This window comes from Sus scrofa, chromosome 8, assembly GCF_054392235.1.
Source record: "Sus scrofa isolate SSC_HxYL_T2T_F1_AM1 chromosome 8, Sscrofa_HxYL_maternal_Yorkshire_Landrace_v2.0, whole genome shotgun sequence".
Classification (NCBI taxonomy): Eukaryota; Metazoa; Chordata; class Mammalia; order Artiodactyla; family Suidae; genus Sus; species Sus scrofa.
The window spans coordinates 84,948,760-84,967,769 of record NC_139390.1 but is presented as its reverse complement, the minus strand read 5'-3'; the positions used below and the strand labels follow the sequence as shown (position 1 = coordinate 84,967,769).

Genomic DNA, 19,010 nt, shown 5'->3' with positions numbered 1-19,010 from the left:
AAATAACAGGTAAGCTGTGACTGCTGGAAGAGATGATGGAATAAAACACATCCATATTGCTGTAAGTATGGGGGGAGAATAATTAAAATTAGTATCTATGAACAGTTTACATTTTTCTATTCAACAAAAATATTTTAATATCACCAGGTCAAAAAACAGATCACAGTTGAACTGGGTACATTTTTTTTTTTCTTTTTAGGGCCGCACTGGCATCATATGGAGGTTCCCAGGCTAGGGGTTGAATCAGAGCTACAGGTGCCAGCCTACACCAGAGCCACAGCAATGTGGAATCTTTAACCCCATGAGTGAGGCCAGGGATCGAACCCTCATCCTCGTGGATCCTAGTCGGGTTTGTTGCCACTGAGTCACGAAGGGAACTCCTGAACTGTATACACTTTTATAATTCAGGAAGATAGGAACCCTTTCTAAGTTATCTTAAAGTTTTGTTTTTTTTTTTTTTTTCTGCCCAGTATATAAATAGCTTAAGAAGAAAAATACTCAGTTTTTCAAGTAATTTTTCTCAAAGAACAACCAAGAAAAGGTTCCTTTTAGGCATAAGAGCACAAAGTTCAATGCTAAAAAAAACAGTACATGGATACATCATTTAACTTATTGATGCATGAAAAAGAAAAGGGTTTAAGAGATGTGGTTAAATTGATAAACCTTTAAGTTATATATAGAAACAAGGATGAACATATGTATAGTTCAGTGAGAGTGGAGTGTTCATTGTTGAGAGGGGTGAGACAAGCTTGAGCTTACCCTAATGAGGAGGTGAATGTAAGGTGCGGGGGAGAAAAAGAGAGAAAGGGGGGAAGGGAGGAGGGAAAGAGAGCGGGAGGGAGGGATGGAAGGGAAAAGAAGGGCTGGAAAAAAAATAAAAGAGAGAGAGAGAAAAGGGGGAAAGGTGGGAGGGAAGGATGGAGGAAGAGAGAGAGAAAGGGAGGGAGGGGAAAAGAAGGACTGGAAAAAAATGGGGGGAGAGAGAGAGGTAGGGTTGAGAGGAGAAGGAAGGGGTGGGAGAATGAAGAGAGACAAAGAAAAGTAGGGCAGGAGGTAAGGAGGAAGAAAGGAAAGGAGAGAGAGAAGGAGGGAGAGAAGGAGGGAGGGAGGGAAGGAAGTGGTACATACACCAGCCAGAAAAGTGCAAACAGTGTGTAGAAAAGAGTAAGAATTTAATTTTATTTCACTTAAGCATTTTAAATATTCCAAATTAGTTAAAAGTTTGTTTGAATACAGGAAGAAGAAATAAAGAAAAAAAAAAACCTATCAAATTAACCTAATTTAAGCTTTTTCTCATAACAATTTCCAGCAATTATGTTCTATCAACTGCAGCTAAACATTTTCTTATAAATGGCTCTAATGCTGATGCTATCAGCATCTGTGGAATGTATTATGGTGGAAAACATGCTGATAGAGGGAAAAAAGGAACCTAACTTATCTTCAGATTACAGACCCCTGGGATCTCTGAGGGGGTAAAGGGCAAAGCAAAGGTCTCATGTTTAACAAATCTCGCAAGATGCAAATAAAACTATTCTCTGATCATCTCTATTTTGTATTATCATTTTTAACAAATAGGTGTACCCTTAATACCTTGAAGGATTAATTCTTAAAGCTAAAACTAATTCTTATGACTGAGGGTCATTTTTAAAAAAATATTATTTAGTAATCTCTTAGGATTTAATTGTATTCTACTGAATTATAAGTATGGAATATGCTGTACTGACCCTATCGATTTCATAACTAAATACAAACTTTACATTCATCATTAACAATATACAGTAAATTTTAGGATAGGTTTTTAAACTGAATATCCAAGAGGTGACCAGTGACGGGATGTCCATAGGAGAGGACTTCTTGTGTAAAGCTGTAACAGTAAGGACTCAATGTGTCTTAATTGTGAAAACTTAGAAAATAAGAGCATGAACAACTCTTGGTCAGCAGATGACATTCAGCTACCAGTTCTCTTGTGGAGAGACCAGCGCATCCTACAATACACTCAATTCTGCTGTGCCCTTCTGGCTGTTCTCTTCTTTCTCCTCCAATGACCTCTCTCTTTTTCCCAGGCTCTTTCTCACTGCCTCCTCTTTTTCAGGATATCTCTAAATCTGCTCATTCATTCATTCATTCAATCAATAACTATTGATTTCTTACTAAATGCAAGGCACTGTTCTAAATGCTGAGGTTACAAAGTGAACAAAACAGAAAGTTCCCACCTTCACAAGTCTAGCAAAGGAGATACAAAATAAACTAATATATGTATCATGTCACATGGTGGCAGGTTAAACTAATATACATATCACGTCAAAAGAAAAGGTTAAAGGGATAGAGAATGATGTGGGTTGGGTGGTATTATTTTAGAGAGTGTATCCAGGGAAGTTCACTTTGAGGGGGGTGATACTTGAACAGAGACCTGAACAAAAAAATGCAACGAGCAAAGTATTACCTTGGGGGAAAAAGTGGTTTGAGCAGAAAGAATATTATAGGCAAAGCCATCAAAACAGGAGTGGGCTTGGCATTTCTGAACAGGGACCACATCAAAGGCAAGTGAGGCTGCAGTAGAGTAAAAACGATAAGCCACCAAAGAGGCAGCCAGGTAACACAGGACCTCAGTAGCTACAGTAAGAACTTGGATTTTGTTCTACGTTAGATGAGTAGCCATTGAATGACTGTGAGTAGAGGGATATGATCTGATTTATAAAATTAAATGACTCTTCTTGCTGCTGTAGGGAGAAAACCCCACACAGGGAACAGGTGAAGTCAGTACTTAGACACATGGGCCAGGGTTCGAGTGATGGATGTGGGGAAAACTGGTCAGCTTCCAGACGCATTCTGAAGGCTGAAAAGATGGGCAATGAGATGTGTGTGTGTGGAAGGGAGGAATCAGAGATGTCATGCTTTCCAAAGGCCTGAGCAAACTGGGTAAAAAGTGCTGTCTTTCCTTGAGATGGCAAATGTGGCTATTGAGCAGGACTTGCTCTTTAGGGTGGAGAGGAGGGTAAGAGGGAAATACAGAATTTGATATTAGACATGCTCAGTTTTTTTTTCTTTAAATGCTTTTGGATTTCAGATATTTATTTATTTGTTTGTTTGTTTGTTTGTTTGTTTGTCTTTTGTCTTTTTTAGGGCCACACCCATGTCATATGGAGATTCCCAGGCTAGAGGCTGAATTGAAGCTGTAGCCTCTGGCTGATGCCACAGTCACAGCAACACCAGATCTGAGAACCGTGTCAGCGACCTACACCACAGCTCACAGCAACACCGGATCTTTAACCCACTGAGCAAGGCCAGGGATCGAACCAGCAACCTCATGGTTCCTAGTCAGATTTGTTTCTGCTGCGCCACGATGGGAACTCCATATGTTCAGTTTTAAATGCCTGTGAATACACATCTAGCTCAAAGGAAGCTAGCTATATAGTCCTGGGGGAGAGCCATGAAGTGAGGTGTGGTCATCTTGGGAGCAAGGGTTGACACAGAAGAGAGCTAAAGGCTAATAGGCTCAAAGGTATTTCAGTAATTTAGGGTATGAAAAGAAGAAAATCCAGTAAAAGAGACTGAGAAAAAGGTAAGAAGATAGCCAGGAGAGGGTGGCTCCTTATTCCACAAACCCAGTTAAGAAATTGTTACAAAGAAAATGGATGAATTAATTGTGTCAATAAAGCTGTCAGATCAAGTGCCATGAGTACTGAAAGTCTGCATTTGACAGCATGGAAGCTGTTCATCAATGATTTTGACAAGGCTGATTTCGATAATATGGTGGAAAAGACTGGGTGGAGCTGAAGAAGTGGAGAACGAGGAGCTAGACAACTGTCTTGAGGACTTCAAGACTAGCATCACCTGATATTCTTCCTTGCCCTACGACACTATTCTGAAGCTTAGGTTGAATTTTCAACTAGCAGACGATAATACCCTGGTAATTCTGAAAATACATCCATGTGTCAAAAGCTGAATTCACATATTTTAGCCTACAAATGAGCTTCATTACAATCCATAGCATCAATGAGTATCTACAGAATCATCTTTCCTTCCTATCCCTTATAGTCAACCGAGTGCCAAATCCTAGAGCATCACTTTGAACCCGTCCCCTGCATTCTATCCCCTTAGCTCTTTAACTAGCTGAGGCTCTTACCAGCTTTACTTTAATGGCCTCCTAACATTTCTCTCTCCCTCTAGCTCTCATCTGTCTTCCCCACTCTTGGATCTATTTTCCATTCTGCTGCCCAAGCTCTTTCTTTTATACTAAAGCCAATTAATACAAAATCTGAAATCGATCCTCACTGCCTACAGCAAAGGATGATAAAATATAGCCCATGGGACCAAAAAACTGCCATCATTTCATTTTTTGTAAATGAAATTTTAGGGGAACGCAGTCACACTTATTTGTTTATAAATGGTCTATGGCTACTCTTGTGCTACGGTGGCAGAGCTGAGTGGCTGTGACAGAGATTGCATGGACCTCGAAGAGAAAAATAACACTCCGGGTCTTCATATTAGATCACGATTGCCTTTCAGCATTTCTCCTTTTCTGTGTTTCCCACACACCAAGCACGTAAGATGCATCAGCAGACCAATAAGTATTCCCCGATGTGCAAGCATTTTCTCTGAATTTGTTCATATCATCTTCCTTGTCCAAGAATACTCTTCTGTGTTTCATCAAAGCATATTTTTCCTTTTTTTTTTTTTTCTTTTTAAGTCTGCATCTGCAGCACATGGAAGTTGCTGGGCCAGAGGTGGAACAGGAGCTGCAGATGAGGCCTACACCACCAGCACAGTAACACTGGATCTGAGCCGCTCCTGTGACCCACGTCATGGCTTTGCAGCAACGCTGGATCATCAACCCACTGAGTGAAGCCAAAGATCATAGTCATCCTCATGAAGACAATGTTGAGTCTTTAATCCACTGGGCCACAATAGGAACTCCCAAAGCACTGTTTTAAAGGATATTTAATTTAGTGCCTACTACATTCCAGGCACTGTTTTTAGCTCTGGGGATAAACCAGTGAGCAGAACAGTCCCAAATTCATGCTCTCGTGGAGCTAATGTTCTAGTGGGATAATACATAAATAGTAAACAAATAAATAAAGACATGCCTGTCAGGTGGTGAGTGACAGGAAAAAAAAATGAAATTGGGAAGTGAGTTAAAGTGCACAGGGTGAGGGATATAATTCTAAATAAAGAGGACAGAGAAGGTCTTACTAAGATGGTGACATCTGAGCCAAGACATGAAATGAGTGAAGGAATGAATCCACAATTTTTCAGGTGAAAAGAAAAGTCAAAGCAAAGGCCCTGAGGTGGGGGGATACCTGGAGCCTGTGAGGAATACCAAGGAGGTTCCCATTCAGCTAGAACAGAGTGGGCAAGGGGGCACCCAGGACAGAGGTGAAGAGGTAGGAGGATTTTGGAAGGGAGGAGTCGTTGCTATAGGGTCTTGCCCTGTAAGGACTTCAGCTTCTACTCTCAACAGGGAAACCATTTACTAGGGAGAAGGCTGTGAGAAGAGCAGGTTTAAAGGGATAAAGATCAGGAATTTGGTTTTGAATACATGAAATCTGAGAAACATCTTATACATTCAAATGGAGATGTGGAGGAGGGAGTCAGGTATCAGGAGAAATATACATGCTAGAGATGTAAATGTGAGTGGTTAAGGCTCCCTTGCATCACTTAAAAGTCATTCACAACCCTACTTCCCCCAGGCAGACTTATTTCATTTTGTTTATATCTTATATAGCACTCATCGCTGTCTAACTTGCATTAGAAATGGCTTTGTGTATACCTGTTGTTCTCACCTGGAAATGTGTGACATGAAGAACTGTTTATCTTAGCCTTTTAACCCCAAGTGCTCTCTACTATGTATCACATATGATAAAATAACCAATAAATGGTGGCTTAATGAAACCTGTTTCGAGGGATCTGAATTCACCTGCCATAGTAAGTTTTCTGCCTGCAGGCAGGGGACTAAATCTGTTCTTCCATTTCTCTACACACATGTCTGAGTCAAATTTAATTTCTCTCCTCTTAACAAGACATATCAGTCACCAAATCCTAACAGTTCTTGCCTTTTAAATATGTCTTAAATTCAACCACATTTCACGTGGCACTGCCACTACTGAGTTTAAGCCCCCACAGCCTCTCGCCTAATTACTGTAACAGCTTACTGACTGTTCCCACTCAGACTCAATGTGTAATACATATTCAAACACTAATCACAGCACTAACTCAAAAGGACAAAATCTCTCCTTTGCAGTGTCAACCTACTGCCCTCAGGATAAGCCTCCTTCCCAAAGCTTATAAGGCATCTCCTGCGAGGCCCTGGATTTCTTCTTTCTTCTCCTGTCTCTTCAATTCAGGTCCTCTATCTATGAGCCACAGAGCCTCTATTATGCTGAATTGCTGGAATTCTTTTATTGGCAGTATCTCCCCTAGTGTAAAAGTTCACTGGAGGCACTGTTCTGTCTCAGTTGGGGCAGTATCACAACCAAGGCCGATTGTGCATAAACTCAATTAAAATAAAAACTTTAAAAATTAAATGCTATCTTTGGATTCCACCCTACTTTTTAGTCTCAGTTTACTTTCAGCGCAGGTTATTTTAAAATAGATTTTTGGACTAAATTCGGAGTTTCTAGACAAGTATGGTTCTCCGATTATTTCCATTGTAGTAGATCTACTTACTGCTGTCCCCATTCTAAAATAATGATCCTAGGTGACATCTGAGAGTCCTTGCACTCTCCACACCTGTTCTGTTAATCATTTCTACAGGAGAGAAGGAAAATAGTTTAAACTGCTGCAAATCAGACCGTATTTAACCATTAGATTAAATTTATTGACACTAAGGGTACGGGAGACAAGTATGCTGCCTCAAGAGAGGAGGGGAAATCAGTGACCACGAAAAGCTTAGGTATTTGCCTAACACTTAGATGTGACTGCTTTGTGACATTCATTCAAGCTTTATGAGTCTGATTTGGTGCACAAACATTGGTCATAAGGCTCAGGCTAAACACAGGAATATATTTTGCAACTCAGTATCTAAACTCAAGTGGTTTTTTTTTTTTTTTTTTTTTTTTAAGGACTTGAAACAGACTCTGCTGGGGGATTAAAAAATATTATTTATCCAGTGCTGATTCTCCAACCCAATTTTAGCACTTTCTATTTGAGTCCTCAAGACTACCTATTATTGGAGTTCCTGCTGTGGCGCAGTGGGATCAGCGGCATCTCTGGAGCACCAGGACACAGGTTTGACTGACACAGTGGGTTAAAGGATCCAGTGCTGTGACTTGGATCTGATCCCTAGCCTGGGAAGTCCATATGCCTCAAGGCAGCCAAAAAAAAAAAAAAAAAAAAGGAAGAAAAAGACTACCTACTATTTCTGCTGTCAGTTCATATTTAGGTGGAGTTCAACATCAGGAACACTGCTGCTCAAAGAGGATGAAGCCATTCTTCTTCCATAAGCAGAAACTTATCCTTTGTGTGATGCCAAAACAAAGCCCTAAGTCTACACTGCCCAACAGAGAAGCCACTAGGCACAAGTGGCTATTAAACACTTGAAATGTGGCTGGTTTGAGAAATGATGCATTGTAAACATAGAATATGCATTGGATCTCAAAGACAGTACAAAAAAGAGTGAAAAATACCTAATTGATGATTTTATCCTGACTTTATGCTGAAATAAAGATATTTTGGATATATCAGGTTAAATATATTCTTAAAAGCAATACCACATAGTCCTTTTTTACTTTTTAAAATGGGACATCAAGAAAATTTAAAATTACATATGTGATCGTAATTGTGGTTTATATTACATTTCTATTGCACAGTGTGGGAAGCCTGCTTAGAGAAACGACCAACATTTCTGAACTCTTATTCAGACAGAATAAAAGGCATCACTGAGGGTCAGAGCTGAAATGGAACCACCAATGATGCACAGAAATACCAACGACCCCTCAAATTTTAAGATGGCAAATCATGCTAAAAATGAAGGACTGCTTTAATAAAATCTAATAATGTCTCTTTCTTCTCGGAAAGAAAAATAAATCACATTTTAACCTTTATTTCATAGGAATAACCTTTATTTTTTTAGTAAAATTGGTCTGAGTATTAACAGAATGTAAGAAACAGGGATCCTAAGATACTATGCCAGCTCTCCTTGAGCAAAAAAGTTAAGTACGAGAAATGTCATCATGTTATTATTTTTCTTCCTGAAAAAATTAAGTTAAATAAATCTCTCTACTTCACAATATTTCATGTTTGAAAAATATCATGAAAACATTAGACAATGTATACTGTATTAATCAAGCACTTCAGAATCCACTCAATAAAGTGATCCCTATCAACCACTCATGTGTTTGCTATTCCCTACGTACTGTTTAACATTTTCCTTGGTATTTCTAGACACTCTAACAAGACAATACAAATAAAGATCAGATTATCATTAATATGCTTCCATCTGAAATACACTGTTACACCTCAAGGAAATGTTTACACTATTATAGTGATTTAAATGCGCTTTCTTAATATATTCATTCTTACACATTACATTATAATAATGTAAACATGCTTTCTAAAGTGTTAAAATGTGGGAGTTCCCGTCGTGGCTCAGTGGTTAACGAATCCGACTAGGAACCATGAGGTTGCGGGTTTGGTCCCTGCCCTTGCTCAGTGGGTTAACGATCCAGCGTTGCCATGAGCTGTGGTGAAGGTTGCAGACGCGACTCAATCCTGTGTTGCTGTGGCTCTGGTGGAGGCTGGAGGCTACAACTCCGATTTGACCCCTAGCCTGGGAACCTCCATATGCCTCGGGAACAGCCCAAGAAATAGCAAAAAGACAAATAAATAAATAAATAAATAAATAAAGTGTTAAAATGTAAAATAAAGAGGCAGAATCAGAAAATAAAAATCAAAAGAGACATGATTAAATCTCTCCTCAATTGTAGAAGCAAGCTATAGGAGGTTCTTTAAACAGTCTATAGCCTATTTAACTATATTTAACTGTATATTACATACTTTTAACTGTATATTACATACTTTATATTTATATAAATATAACTGTATATTACATACTTTTAACTGTATATTACATACTTTTCAAAGTATTTGAAAGTCATTAAGTTGTAGTACCCAAATTACCTGGTTATCAATATAGAAAATGGAGTAATTTATCAATGTCCTATTCACCTTACACATATTTTGTGGTTTTAAGGGAATGCTTGGGAAAATGGAACCAAGCATGTGCTAATTAAAGAATCTTGAGAGAAAAAGGCTGAGATTTAGGAAAAAGAGAAAAAAAAACAACAAGGAACCACCATACACAGCTCCTGTCCAAGAAAGCATTAAGTGGGAAAGTCTATGAAAGAGACCTCAAAATTTGAAGATAGCCATTATTTCCCAATTATAGAAAAGGAAAAAAAATCAAATTAATGTTTCAGTTCTTGTTTACATTTGTATTACCAAATTTAAGCATGAGGTTATATCTTGTTCATGACACACTTAAAAAATGAAGGAATTTAGAAATTAAAATTTTCTTTTTCTTTCTTTTTTTTTTTTTTTTTTGTCTTTTTGCATTTTCTTGAGCTGCTCCCACAGCAATATGGAGGTTCTCAGGCTAGGAGGGGTCTAATCAGAGCTGTAGCTACCAGTCTACACCAGAGCCACAGCAACTCGGGATCCGAGCCGAGTCTGCGACCCACACCACAGCTCACGACAACGCCAGATCGTTAACCCACTGAGCAAGGCCAGGGATCGAACCCACAACCTCATGGTTCCTAGTCAGATTCATTAACCACTGTGCCACGACGGGAACTCCTAAAATTTTCTTTTCTTGTCTTCAATTGGACAACAAGAAGTCACTTTTATCAACATTTTCATATGTCCGTATATCTTACTACTTCTCAAAGTTTTAAATAAGTAATGAAATAGCTTTGAGACTAGAAGGGAAATAATTATTAAATCTGTTAAGTATTCTGATATACTTTTATCTAATTATTCATTTCAAAATTATCTGTTGATGATTCTTAAAGAATACAATATATCAAGAGAATTTCGGGGTATATTATTTGTGATATCAAAAAACCCTCTAGATGTTCCAATGTAAAAGATTATTTCTGCATATGATGTAATCTTTAATAAAATATCTTGAATATAAGCAATGTTATACTCTACAGTAAGATAAAGCGTATAAATACATTTTGTAAGCTGAGCCACAACAGCAACTCCTAAATTGTAGTTCTTTATGAGACCATAAGGAACTTCACAACTACAGATATATCTCCTTATACTTAATAGCATCTAAAGAGTACCTTACAGAAAGAGGCAGTAAGTCATGAAAATAAAATATGGCACTTCTGAGGTTAGAAGCAAAAGTTTACTAAGAATTATATTAGTTATTTTATTTTATTTTTGTCTTTTTAGGGCCGCACCCGCAGCATATGGAGACTTCCCAGGCTAGAGGTTCAATTGGAGCTGCAGCCTCCGGCCTACACCACAGTCACAACAATGCAGGATCCAAGCCGAGTCTGCGACCTACACCACAGCTCACGGTAACAACAGTTCCTTCGCCCCTGATCAAGGCCAGGGATGGAACCTGCATCCTCATGGATTCTAGTCAGATTTGTTTCTGCTGCACCACAACAGTAACTCCAAAATTATATTAGCTACTGTGCAAAGTTTGTGATCTTTTACAGCACTAATTACATAGACAGAAAAACTCATTTCCCCTCAACAATAATGCAGTTCTACATGAAGCAGTAAGTCTGCATTTAGAGACAAGAGCAGCTAAAAGATCCTTACCTTAAGAATAGAGACATGGGAGCTCCAAAGTAAAATGAAATAAATTAAAAGTCTGAGATTTTTCTTACAGTATTTCTCTGACTATATTAATTTTACCCCTTGAGTTCAGAATTCCATTGAGCGTACTGCTTTACATCTATCCTCATATATTTTTCCTTTAAAAAAGATTCTAGGAGTTGGAAAAACAATCATCCCATGATTAAAGAGAGAGAGAGAGGACATGCATACATATATACATAAAGACAGACAGAGACAGACAGAAAAGAGAGAGAGAGAAGCCTTGGACAGTGGTTCTTGGCTATTCACTTGAGGCCTCATCCTTGGAGGCTTGTCTCTACTAACTAGGGCTGGACTGCAAGAGAGACACTGTTAACATTTGCTCAATAAGAAACACATTGGCAAAAATAATTGTAAAATGAAACATTTCTGTACCTTAATATCAGATGTATCACGCTGACTGTTTCGCCAGGCTCTGGAAATTGATGAAAATGTTCGATCTGCGTGATCAAATTTCCCTCCTTGCAAATTTAGGAAATACGTTGTGAAGGGTTCCTAAAAAATAAGCCATTTAAAAAATCCATATGCTCCTTCATGCATAAAAATGTGGTTTCTGTAAGTCTTTATATCTAAATACTTTAATGACTAGGAGACATTAGCCAGTAATATGTACTAGGCACAGACTGGAAATTATACCTAAATAATTACATTAATGTTCTTAAATTGTTTTTGTTTCAGAAGAAATATTTCCAAAAATTGGTATTTGAAAGATTTTTCAGACTCTACTCCTTTCCAAGAACAATTTATTAATAACATTCAGACATAAATTAGACTGCATTTTCTTCATAGTACAGGGAAATAGTCCAATATGTAATTTTCCTATTGTTACGGTTCAATATTTAATTTATGATTAAGAGAAGAAAAATGTTTGGAAGATTTAAAAGCCTCCTCTTAGTTAAAGAACACTTAAACACATATTAGTGGATAATTGCCTGAAATTAGCTAAGCACTATAAATTACTTCTAGGATTTATGTCTGCCTGTACCTTCTAACAAGCTTTAATTAATGATGTGCTGCTAATGCTTTCCCAAAGAAATTACTTTCTAGTAGATGAATCACCTTTCAATTTTACAGAAACATTTCTTGTTTAACCAATATGTTATCAATACATGGCAGTCTTGGTGTAACCTACAAATTCACCTTATTCCATCTGGGGCAACTGAAGTTTTCAAAATATAGGAATATTTTGTTAACAGAATCTCATTTAGTTCTTAATTTAATAGACCACATTTGAAAATAACACATTAACATTCAGAGTCTGGTAAGATATCAACCATTTGAAGAGGTAAATAGAAAAATTGCATAATTCTGGGTGAAATTTTCTGGGTGAAAATTTTTATGGCTATTCCATAGTAATATGTTTTAAAATATATACCAAATGGGATAAAGAGATATTTATAACAAGAACCTCGATCACTCAAAAAAATTTACCCTTTAAAAAAACACACTGATGATTTTTAATAATCACGTGTATTCTCCACAACATTGAATTTACTTATTCATGGTTTATTATTCAATTTGAACTTACTATTCTTAGCAGCCATGCAAGAACAAAACTTGCAGTTGAGTAATGAGTACCATAGTGGAACTTTGGGACTTGATCATCTTCCCAGGATTCATAACGCTCTGCAAAGAATGCTGCTCTTTTTGGATTCAAAGCTCCTATTGGCTGCCAATGTGGAGGGGGAAAAAAAAGAACGCATAAATGTAAAATCATCCCATCTCTCTTCAAATACTCTTTTTTTTTTTTTTTTCTTTTTCTTCCTGTCTTTTTAAGGAAGCACCCACAGCATATGGTATATGGAAGTTCCCAGGCTAGGAGTCGATTCAGAGCTGCAGCTGCTGGCCCAGGCAGCAATGCAGGGATCCCAGTCGCATCTGCCTCAGCTTGGAGCAACGCCAGATCCTTAACCCACTGAGTGAGGCCAGGGATCGAACCCACATCCTCATGGATGCTAGGTGGGTTCTTAATACGCGGTGCCACACGGGAACTCTCTTCAAATATTCTATTAGCAAGCATGACGGTGAATTAAACATGCATAGTATTTAAACTAAAAAAGTGTTACAGTCAGAGAGTAGATGGAACCAAATTTATTCTTCAATGCATAGTAAGTATACATATAAGTGAATGGAAAAACTTGTCATTTCTCAGTAAGTCTAGCTTCTGCTGAATAAAGGTCTTTAATCTGCACATAACAAGCATCTTCATAAAGATAATTATAAGAAGTGAATATCAGCTATGCGATACTTTGGAAAGCACTTATAAAATCCTATTTAGTTCACTAGAAGAAACAACCAGAAACAGAATCTTGAAGCTGGTGGATTAATGCATCATGGATTCTGAGAAGAGGATGGAACAAAACTGGGGGAGAATGAGAAGGAGTGCAAAAAGACTGTGAAAAAGGGATTAAAATGTAAATCTAGAAGTTCCTACTAGTGTGAGAAAGACCAGGAATTAGAAGATAAAAATATACCTGCATGAAATTTCTTTAGAAAGTATGTAATACGAACAGAATATCAGACATATTATGAACATATACCAGGAAAGAATACATTACAGCAGAGGTCCCAAAAGCAGTAAGAGGGGTACTTAATACTGGAGAAGGGGTAAAGAGCCTGGGCTCAGAGGAGTAGTAACAGTACAGTAATAACAGTCAAAAGGCTATTGGAGGGGAAAAAACCCTGCCTGACAATATTCACTGAATGTTGTGAGGTTATCTTTTAGTACTGGGGTAGAGTTGGATAAAACAGTGGCCTATAAGCAACCAGAATATTGTTTGGCATAAGATAGAGCTTAATAATGTTAGCTGGTATCATTATTGTTACTGCTGGTGTTATTCAGGAAACAGGTGAACACCACTGAACAGTAGGCAAAATTTTGTGTGATTACACACATGTACATTTCCTTTAGGAGGACATACAGGGCATTCTAAGATTCTCAAATGGGTCTAAGGGCTCAGAGAATGTTCAGATCAACTGCTTTAATTAACATTTCATTCTCATAAAACATTCTGATCTCTAGAAAATCTCTATTCTTTAAAATATGAGTACCAATTCACTGAAAAAATACATATGTAATATCACTTTCTTTAATGAAAACCTATGCCTTAGTCACACTTCATTTACATAAGAAAATATCTGATCACTTATTGGGAAAATATTAAACTGAAATTTAAAATACTGGTTTTAAAATAGATGTATTCAGAAACATTCGATTGAAAATGAAGCAATGTTAAAATAGTTGTAAAACTGCTTTCCATGTTAAAAAGTAATTTTAAGCAACATTTTAAATAATCGTCTGGGCTACCTTTCTTAAATCATTAATTCTTTTTTTCAAAATTGCTATTTCTCTCAAGTACCATTTGTTTTCTTGCAATAGGATGGTTCTAATCAACATTTTATTTTAAGCCTTTTTTTTTTAACTTTACAAGCAAATTTTTAAAAATCTTGAGTTGATTATTGTTTTGAATCAGTACCACAGTACCCCAATTTAAAATGCTATCTTTTAAAGCATTAATTTCTGTACAAAAGAATAAAATCTGATTTTCTAAATTTACACCTGTTAAGAATGGAACTGACTCCAAGAAATCTTTGTTAGAGAACCAATTTGGAATGCCTTTAAATGTATTTTAGCTCTTGTCCCTAAAGACTGAGCTATGCAAAAGGAGAGAAAGAAGAAATAAAATCACTGGAAGACAAATTACGTGAATTAAAAATAAAATCAATGCTCTGCATTGTATGGTTCTGCAGCATATTAAGTATTCCCTTTATCTGCTCCTATTTTTATTACTCTCCAAATGAGTACCCCTCCAAAATCAATAGTTATAGAATCATGTTTCTTGAATATAATGCTAAAACCAATTAGGATTGATTTCACTAGCATCTGAAAAAAAATGGCATCGTGCAGAGATCCATATAGGTGGAACCCATAGTATTGATTCTGGCTGTTATTGTTACAGTTGGTTTCTGAAGCCTGCTACAGGACAGCTATCAAGACATACCACATTTATTTGCAAGCATATAAAACAGAAGTCCCCAAATAAAAGAAGGGTTAAAAAAAAAAAAAAAAAGAAAAGACCACTGGAGCTGTGCAATGACAATGATACACTATCAGCTTACTCAGAGAAGTTACAGTGGGAATACACACATTGAATTATACATTACGCGAAAGCACTGATTTATTGTGGTAATAACATCCACCTCATTAAAAGATTCTGCTTTGCTGCAGTTGGAAGGCTACATATTGTTTACTGCTATAAATTAATGGCAGTGCAAAGACGACTGTGGAACCGTCCTAACAATAGATCTGTAATGACAGTGCTGTATATCACAGCTTCCTCAGCAGCTTCATAATAAAATGGAGACAATGTATTGAGCTAATACATTCTACCATGCTGGCCCATATTTTTCTGACAACTGCTTTAAAAGATGAGCTGATTCCAACTATGTTATAATGCCGCAAAACATTTAACTAAGCAAGAGTCAGTCACATACATACCAAAGTGCATCATAGCATTTTTAAAACACTGTCTAAATCAGCATTTCGAGATGTTTATTCATCTCTGCAAAAGAACTAAAAGTAAATGCTGATGGTTCCTCTTACTTATACAGTATATTAAGAGTAACAAATGGAGGGCAATTCAGGAAGATGCCTAATACTACCATCCTACAGAAAGCTCTTTGTACAATTTAACCATAAAAGCTTGACAGACTGTTTTTCAAAATCAGCAAATTGATTATAGGAAGAAGAGCAAAAATACTGGTCATTTAAAGTGGCCATAACTTCCTGGAAAAAAAAAATCAATAAAAAATAAGTATTGATTGCAGAGGTGTAATTCAAGTTCATAACCAGGTAAACATAAAGAGCTCTAGGATATAGAAAAATAATTTTTAACACTACAGAAGCTAACAAATAGAATTATTTAAGATTTTAAAAATCTACAAAATAACATAAGAACCTTAATCACAAAAAGTTTAAAAAAGCAGTTCAAATAAAATGAAGTTATTTAAAAATTAGAGTATCAGGACTATCAACACCTGCATTTATGTGTTTAAAAAATGGAAATAAGAACTTGGCTTAAAACAGGAAAAGATAAATTCACAACTCTTGGAAATGAATAAATAGCAAAAAACAAACAAACAACCCAAAACACTACATAAAGGATATTTTAATCTAACAAACAGCAAAAATGACAACTGGTAGATTGATAAGCATTCTAGGTGAGATTATCTGATACCTTTCATAACAAGATATGCAAAGCAAAACTTTTAAAATCAGGTTTTTAAGGGAATAACACAAAAGAACTTTGATTACTTTTGAGAAATAATTCTGCTCATTATTAGAGATAAAAAATACTGCATGTAAAGGGCCCAGCTCAGTGCTTGATACACAGTAAGTTATTATTAATAATAATTATTATTTTTCAGCTTATTTAATCAAGAATATTTAAGAAAAGCAGCCATTAAACAACCTTGAAATTAATACTGTCTATTAGGAAAGAATGTAATTAAGCATCACAATTTTCTTTTTTTTTTTTGTCTTTTGTCTTTTTTTGTCTTTTTGTTGTTGTTGCTATTTCTTGGGCCGCTCCCGCGGCATATGGAGGTTCCCAGGCTAGGGGTCTATTCGGAGCTGCAGCCACCGGCCTACGCCAGAGCCACAGCAACGCGGGATCCGAGCCGCGTCTGCAGTCTACACCACAGCTCACGGCAATGCCGGATCGTTAACCCACTGAGCAAGGGCAGGGACCGAACCCGCAACCTTATGGTTCCTAGTGGGATTCGTTAACCACTGCGCCACGACGGGAACTCCCTGCATCACAATTTTCTAATGGTATATGCAATACTGTACATTATCTGTCAGAAGCCTAATAGTATACTACAGTCCCCTCAAACTGAATTACCCTACTTCAAGAATATAACCAAAAACAAATTATCTTTCAAAAGTCCAAAGGGCCTCCCAAATTTTACTGTGAAAAGCATATGAAATATAAAGCAGGTTAAAATCACTTATAATTACATTAACCAAAAACAAATGATTTTGGATTCACAGACCCCAAAAGCTACACAACACAGACTTTTTATTCTGAAAAGTAAAAATCAGCTGTAAAAAGAAAAGACTGTAGGAGTTCCCATCGTGGCGCAGCAGAAACGAATCTGACTAGCAACCATGAGGTTGCAAGTTCAATCCCTGGCCTCGCTCAGTGGGTTGAGAATCCAGCCTTGCTGTGAGCTGTGATGTAGGTCGAAGACGCAGCTCAGATCTGGTGTTGCTGTGGCTGTGGTGTAGGCTGGCTACAGCTCCACTTAGACCCCTAGCCTGGGAACCTCCATGTACCGCAGGTGCGGCCCTAAAAAAACAAAAGGAAAAAAAAAAACAAAAACATTGTAGGGTTCATAGAGTTTCAGTTTTTTCTTTCTTTTTAAAAATTTTAGGAAATCTTACCTGAAGTTATCTAATTAATACCCCCAGCTTATGCTTCATATTTTATAAAACATTATTATGCATTCTCACAATACATGTGTGAGCTAGATATTCCTATTTTAATAACGAAGAAAAAAAATATCATGAGTAACCTAGCTCAAAATACATGTATATCTAGGAGACATGGACCCAGGGCTCAAAATCCAGTCTTTCGGCCATTTTATCCATAAGCTGTTGTATTACAAAATGTTTTTCTCAATTTCAATAATTTCTTACTTTTCCACTTTTCAAACATATTTATTTTAAAAAGATGTTTACATAATAATATATGTGTAGAAGTTTCCCTTGTGGTGCAGCAGAAACGAATCCAACTAGTAACCATGAGGTTGTGGGTTTGATCCCTGGCCTCACACAGTGGGTTAATGATCTGACATTGCCGTGAGCTGTGGTGTAGGTCACAGACACTGCTTGGATCCTGCGCTGCTGTGGCTTTGGTGTAGGCCAGCAGCTACACCTCCAATTCAACCCCTATCCTGGGAACCTCCATATGCTGCAGGTAGGGCCCTAAAAAGTGAATATGCAAATAATATAAGCAAAAGTGCTTAAAATAGCTTCTGGCACAAAGTATTGAGTAAGCGTAGTTGCTTGTAACTGATACTATCACTATCACCAGCATTCCTTCTTCCTTTTGAGATTTACAGGCGAAAGCTTCCAATTTATATTAACTTTTCAAAAGAAAGGTTCCAAACAATTGGACTCTGGATGCAATTACTAAGAATAGGAAAAGTGTAGAGAATTGGTAAGAAATCTCAGGAATTCTATAAAGTACAGATTTGCTTGAGTTAACAACCTTCTCTTTTAAAATTTGAGCCTCAAGAGAGTTTTTTCCATCTTTCTGTGAAAGCTTTCTTGGGAAAATCATTAAATCTTAACATCGGGGGATGAGATGCAGAAGAGAAGATTACAGAAAAAGAAAAAGGCCATTATGGAGCCTAAGATGCAGAAACAGGGCCCTCGGACATGGTAAAGAGTAGTGTACGATAAACATACATTTCGTGGGTAAAGAGGGAAGTGGGGGGGAAATGGCAAAAGTGAAAAGGGGTTCATAAAGGCAAGGCAAACGTGCATGATTACTTTTAGGATCTTGCTCATTAGGACCTTGATGACTGACCTAAAGCCATCTGTCAATGTTATTATCTTCATTTGGTATGACTGCAAAACTGGAAGCATCCTTTCATTCCAGGACTACATGCAAAGCCGGTCCTACAGCATTTAAGAGGTCATGGACAAGAGAGTTTATACATTATTTTATTCTGGAAGTAGGGTAGGCCTATAACAGCAAAAAAAGAGCTATTGTACAAAGTGAAGGCTAAATATAAATACTAGCAAGGAAAAGATAAAGTGGTTGAACTAATGCCATATGAATCCAATGTTCTATGTTACAAAAATGTCAGATTAAAGCAAAGAATGGTTCATTATGAGTAAGGTACTTGATACATATGAATTAAATAAGAAAGTTCAAATTCAGAAGATGAAAGAGGATGGACTATCAGGCAATGAGACATCATAAAAGATGGTCATTCCTGGCTAGTGAATAAGGTTTTGTTTTGGAAAGATTATACGAAAAAGCTACGGTAAACAGATTAAAGGGGCTGTTCCGTCTGATGACACTGCAACTTTTCATTGTCTATAAGTGAAGGGTCTAAGAGTCTGACCCTTAACATACAAACCTATTAGCATGCCCAAGTCACAG

The 19,010-nt window shown here is 37.1% G+C and overlaps 1 protein-coding gene across 4 annotated transcripts in view; it reads right to left on the bottom strand.

Annotated features, from left to right (window-relative positions):
• Positions 1-19,010, bottom strand: part of LRBA (LPS responsive beige-like anchor protein) — a 712,651-nt gene that overhangs the window by 166,062 nt on the left and 527,579 nt on the right. For all 4 annotated transcript variants that reach the window (XM_021100637.2, XM_021100639.2, XM_021100636.2 and 1 more), the window contains exons 45-46: positions 12,362-12,502; positions 11,209-11,328 (exon numbers count right to left, since the gene is read on the bottom strand). In XM_021100637.2, coding sequence (XP_020956296.1) covers positions 11,209-11,328; positions 12,362-12,502 — 261 coding nt within the window. The remainder of the gene's footprint in view (positions 1-11,208; positions 11,329-12,361; positions 12,503-19,010) is intronic.